Source organism: Limulus polyphemus, unplaced genomic scaffold (genome assembly GCF_000517525.1).
Source record: "Limulus polyphemus unplaced genomic scaffold, Limulus_polyphemus-2.1.2 Scaffold3082, whole genome shotgun sequence".
In the NCBI taxonomy this organism is placed as follows: Eukaryota; Metazoa; Arthropoda; class Merostomata; order Xiphosura; family Limulidae; genus Limulus; species Limulus polyphemus.
The window spans coordinates 116,430-122,746 of NW_013668692.1; the positions used below are offsets into that span (position 1 = coordinate 116,430).

General features: G+C 31.8%; 1 protein-coding gene across 4 annotated transcripts in view; it reads right to left on the minus strand.

Annotated features, from left to right (window-relative positions):
• The window catches only part of LOC106468621 (Hermansky-Pudlak syndrome 3 protein-like), a 112,356-nt gene extending 106,281 nt beyond the window's left edge, over nucleotides 1–6,075 (minus strand). The window contains exons 1-2 of one of the 4 annotated variants that reach the window (XM_022396968.1): nucleotides 5,992–6,075; nucleotides 500–786 (exon numbers count right to left, since the gene is read on the minus strand). In XM_022396968.1, coding sequence (XP_022252676.1) covers nucleotides 500–749 — 250 coding nt within the window. In that variant the 5' untranslated portion in view covers nucleotides 750–786; nucleotides 5,992–6,075. Of the gene's footprint in view, nucleotides 1–499; nucleotides 787–5,436; nucleotides 5,507–5,585; nucleotides 5,725–5,966 lie in introns of those variants that run through there. The other 3 variants (XM_022396966.1, XM_022396967.1, XM_013929051.2) reach the window with 3 other exon arrangements.
• Between the last annotated feature and the right edge of the window lie 242 nt (nucleotides 6,076–6,317).

Sequence of the window (6,317 nt, forward strand, 5' to 3'; positions counted from 1 at the left end):
GCCCTCTCCACAAAGTTAAACATTTCCTCTTTAATGATGTCATTTATGATCAGATAGATGGAATCACTGCTGGGTTCAATGATAGCTAATACTTTTCTATGATACCATGCAAGTGGCTAGAAAACTGCCCATGTGACTTTATACCTGTCCTTTACAAATGCTACATCAATGACACTTTCTTGCTACTTCGACAATCAAGTCACATTTCCAAATTTGTTTCTTAATTCCCAACATGAAGTTCACATCTGAACTTGATATTCACATCTCTAGGCTTTGCACTCAGAACTTCCTGCTTTTTGTGACAGAATGTAATGACTTTAGCCTCTGAAGCCATGTAGCAATGAGTTAAGTAGCAGATGATACAAAATGTTTGAAAGCCAAGGCACCACAGCATTATATCTGAGAAAGTGTTATAACTGATGGTGTTATAAGGAAGCAGTACTGTATATCTTATATGTATTGTGCAAAAGTGTAAAGAACAAGCTTAAAAACAGCTTACCTGCATCACAATAAATTAACTGCTTTACTTGGTCAACGGTTGGAAAGACATGTAATAATCGCCCTCTTAAATTTAGGTCTCGAACTTCTACACTATGTTGTACAGTGGCTACTAACAGTTTTTCCTGAGCAGCACAAAGTGCAAGAGGTTCATGCTCTGACATAAAAACATCTTGAGAATCAAAATGGTGACATGAAATAACTCGTACCATACCAGCAAAGACACCAACTCTCTCTTCTGTAGGTTTCATTGGAAATTATAGTAGATATACGTGGAAACGTTACTTACTGAAAAGATTTTATGAAAAAGCTAAAGCAACTCTGTCCCACATCAAAAATTTAATTTAATCAACATCTCTAGAACAATTCTTTTAAATTGGGAGCCATGTGAATCTGAACTTTATGATAGAATAAGAATAGAGAGAAAGATTTGTTGAAGTGATTCTTGAAGCTGTTCTATACCAAGTAGTCACAGAACCAATCAGGGTGGGATACCATTTTAGATTTACTGTTAACCACTAATGAAGATATGGTTGCAAGACTTGAAACAGGGGAATATTTGGGGACAAGTGATCATTGCATAACTAGAAATGATATGTTGTTACATTTAACACTGGAAGGATTGACAGATTAAGAGTTATTTCTTGATTCTGTAACTAATGGTATGTGATTGTTATTAGATGGAACATTGATTTGTATTTTCTTAGATAGTCTAAATATGGGTTTTATTATCAAAAAATCTTGGATTACTAAACTTTTGACATTCTCTGAAGAAGTCACTGCTTACATAGATGAGAGTAAGGGCATGAATTTCATGAATCTGGATTTTCAGATAGCATTAAAAAATATCTCTATAGATTTGGGGTATAAGTTGACTCTTTGGATAGGAAAGTGGCTGAACAAAAAAAAAGCAGAGGGCTGTTACATATGTAGTTCAGTGAACCTGGATTCATGTCAATGGTGTGATGCCTCAGGGCTCAGTCTGAGGACCTTCGAGAAATGTATGAACCCCTATGTTGGGTTAAGCAATGAGAATAGACATTGGGACATATGTCCCAAAAAGTTCAAATCCAATTACAAGGAAACCAAATCGAAGATAATACAAATCAAGGTTCTATATGAAAAATTTTAAGTGTGGTATCATTCTTTCACACAACCCTAAAATTATGGAAATAAAGGGAATTGAAAGTGTTAATGCACCATCTTTTTTTTTTATACTTAATGGTAGGACTAGGGTATACAAATATAAAGTTTGTCAGGATTGGATTAGTTTTCAGCTAAGAAAGCTTTATTTTTCTAAGAGGTTGGTTGGCATTTCATACTTAGTGGGCCAATAGACAGTGAGAAGATGCCCAAGGATTGGAGAGTTGCTTATGTTAACTCTAATTTTTATATGAAGTAATAAAAGCTCCCCTGGAAATTATGGGTCTGAATAAAAAAAGAAAAAAAAAGCTTTAAAAATGATTTATTAAAATACAATATCATAAACTAAAATTGACATGAATTTACAAAAGGTAACTTTGTCTTACTAATTTCTCTCTTATTTTCTTTAGGACATTACTTGATATCTGTATGATAGTGTAGACTTGGTGTACTAAGATTTTCAAAACACTTTTGATAAGATGTAACACAACAAATTAACTATAAAACTCACATCAGCACAGTTTAGAGGACTGTCGGGTGGTTGGAAGGGAGAAAACCATAGATTATTATAATTATATGCTGATGACATTAGATTCTTAACAAACAACCTTTGATTATAGTAAGTGCAAGTTAATACTACCGAGTTATCATAACTTGAATCAAATGTTTAATATACATGAGATCCAACTCAACAGTATGACTGAAGAAAGGAATCTTGGCACAGTGGTGGATATATCACTGAAGCAGTTCCCTTTTGCTAACAATAATGCAAATATAACTTTAAAAGTATTTATTGAAGTATTTATTACAAGTAAAAAAATTTAATTATCTTTGTATATATCACTAGTTAAGTTTCATTTGAAATCCTGTATATATTCCTTATATATCAACGGATACTGACATTCTGGTAAAGGTTCAGTGAAGGACAACTAGAATGGGGTGACCATATGTTCCCCAATTACTGGGAAGTCCCCAGGAAAACGTCTCCAAAATTGTCCCCCGTTTCCAAAATATTGAACAACCCTGAAATATCCTTACATTTCATTTCTTATACTTATAATGAAGTGTGCAGCAGAAATACACAAAAGTAAACATTCAGCTAGTTGTTATTATTATTATTAGTTTAGGTATAGCAATGACAACACTGGTGCAGTCATCATAGTTACGATCTTTGATACATTATAAAACATCTTTCTGTTCTTTTTTTGAATGATAAAAATCTACATCAGACAAACTGGGAAAAACACAACTTGCACTAATACAGTAAGCCTTTCCAGCTCTTCTTTCATCTGAAATTGTGGTAAGTACAGGTAAAACTTATTATAATAGTGTCTCCAGATTTGGTTTATGAAATATCATCACCTTATAGTTATACAAGAATGACTTTGGAGATGGATATCTTATAGAAATAGATTAAGATCTTTTATTTTCTCTTGCTAAAAGAGAGAATTTAAGTATACAAGATTATACAGGACATCAATAAAGACCACTGATTTCTTTGAGTTATATTCCTACAATACAAGAATAAGGGGACACAAGTTTAAGATTTCAAAAACAGAGAACAGCCTCCAGTTAATACACTTTTTTTCTAAAATGTGACTGTCTTGTGGAATGTGTTGCTATCAGTGAAGGCCAACATTTTAGAGTCATTGTTTGAAGAATAAAACTGTATTAAATGTTATCTTGTCTTCTTAATACAGCACAAAGAAATCAGAAGCCTTAATTCCATTAAGCCTCCAGATAATTTTGTAAATTCTGGTAAGATCAGCTTCTTATCTTTCATTTCTCAAGAAAAAAGAACTGATTTTAACCTATTCCTGTAAGATAACCATTCTATCCCTGGATTTTCTTCCTAGCACTTTGAACCCTTTTCAATAAGTCATTATCCTTTCTTAGATAAGGAGACTAAAAACTGTGCACAGTATTCCACATTAAGCCTAACTAATAATTTGCATAAAAATGTTTTTACTTGAATTACAATTTGTAATCAATGTCTATAAGTAGATCCTAAAATTCTATTAGTTCTGCTGCTTGAATTACTTGTCCATCACTATGCCAAGATCCTTTTCTTTAGTCATACAACTATATTAAGTATGTTATCCAAAGTATGATAACACAAATGCAGTACTTTGTACTTACTAACTAATCAATGTCATTCTTTAATACTTCAACATCCTCAATAAAGCTAAAAATACCAGAGTTTAATACCATCAGCAAACATTCCTCCATTTTTTTTGCTTTACCCCATCCAACCACCCTATGATAATGCAATTAACTAATTTTTCCCTAACCCATACCAATGTGATTTGTAGCTAATATTTTATATGGCACCACATTAAAAGCTTTTTGAAAACTTAAGAACACAAAGTCTATATTATTTCCTTTGTCCAGATAACAAATAATGTATGTAGAAAAACAAAATCAAGATTAGGAAGGCAGGATTTTCTTTTTGTGAATATGTGTTGTATTTTATTTATGGCATCACATTTCACTTAGTGATTTTGTAAAGCTTCTTTCATCATGTTGTCTACAATTTTCTCTACTACACAAGTAAAACTAATTGGCCTATCATTTTCAGTAGCAGCTTCTATCACCTTCATGTAAAATAACAATCATATAAAGCAACTTAACACTCCTCAAGCACCTGCCCATCCATTGGCCTACCAAAAATGAAAGAGGCTCATATATCTGATCTTTTTTAGCCTCCATTAAAGCCCTGAAGAAAATCATATTTGGCCCTGGTACTTTAAATTTTAATCACTTAATCATTCCACTTACATCCAATACATTAATATCTACATGATTCAAGTCAATTACAATACTGCCCATAAAATCCTCAGGAGTAGGAATATTGCTAATATATTCTTTTGTAAAAACAGAAGAGAACACTTAAAAAAGTTGCTATTTCACAGTTTCTAATAAAAACACTGCCATAACTGTTTCTCATAAGCCCTTTTCGGTTTCATAATTTATTATTTAACGAAATCCCTAGCCTTCCTTTAGTTTTACAAATTTTCCAACATATCTGTTAGCTTAAATTTTAGGCATTTATCTCTCATTTCCTGCTTTATGTCTTTAGTAAGCCAGTTAATTTGAACTTTCCTACTATCCTTTTTTGTAGGAACATGCCTATTTTGAACTAAAACTGTTTAGTTTTAAAATGTTCTCATATCTATCACAAACTACCTTTTAAATCAGTTCCAATTCATTAATGATAAATCTGGTTGTATGGCCTCAAAATTTGCTTTCTAAAGAACAAAAGATGCATTTCTTTTCATATCTCACAGGTAGCAAAACAACAAATCTAATTATACAATTATCATTCTTCCCCAAATATTCCCTTACTTCAACTCTTTTAACCATATCTTCATTAGTGGTTAACATTAAATTGAAAACAGCATCCCCTGACTCACTTCAAGAAATCTCTCTCCCTCACTATTTGACACCACACAATCATTTGTCTAAATTTAAAGTCTCCAATTATTATTACACGAGGATTGTTATTAGCAGTAACCCTGATCTGATCATACAAATTCTCATTAACCTCTTCCATCTAATTAGGAAGCCTATAAAAATTGTAACCCATATAGAAACAACCTGTTCACTGCTAGTACTATATTTGTCTTCAACCAAGACTGGCTGTAGTTTATCCCTTATTAAAAAGTTACCCCACCCACTTCTTTTTAACTTTATGAGTTTATCACTATCACTCAGTATCACTGTTACTGTTAGGCAACTTATAATCCCGACATTTTAAAATAATTCCTATTATCTATGTTTTCGAAATCTACCCACATTTTAGCAATTCCCATTATGATTATATCGTAATCTTTCATTTTAACTACAGCTCTGACCTCCATTTCGCTCGTAACACTAGTAATAGAAGTGACAGTAACACTAACATCAAAATAATAAAAACCAAGTTTATAATATATTGAACCTACTTGTTTAAGTTATTTATTTTTAACCCTTGAAAAACAAGTTCTGTAAATATAACTTATTTTGAGTATAATTTAGCCTTTCTAAGCTTCCAAACTACGATTATAGCGTTGTCTAATAAATAGAAATTGCCAAGTTAACCAGTTACATTACAATAACAATTTATATAATTAAAAATGACTTATTGGAAGTGACTACGCCTATAATTTTTAAAGTATGATTAATTTGTAATTGTAGAAATGAAAAACGTCAAAAAGCCTTTATTTTCATTCAAATTTCATACTCATCATATGAAAACAAGGTTTAAAAATTAAAGTTTTTCTTATTAATGTTAGCACGAGAAATTCTTCCCTTTACCGTTAACACCAAATCTTGCAAATGCTTACTTATTTACACTGCAAATAAAATTACATAAGATCAGGAAATAGTCAAAACCACAGGATAAACACGGCTAAAATACTGAGTTAAGAATATTTGAAAATATGTTTAACTTCTATGTTTTCGCCAAATTAAGCCACCACCAACACAGAACAGTTCTGTATTACCTTCCAGGCATGTGCAAGAATAAGCAGGAGATTGAAAAAAGAAAGAAAAAACTACAATCATATTGATACGCCTCCGGTCGTTAGTTAATTTTCCGTGAAAATTCTTTCCGAAGAAACTTTAGCGATACAAGTCCTTTCTTAAATAAAACTGGTTTATTCTTTCTGAATACAACTTTGCGATACACTTAATTT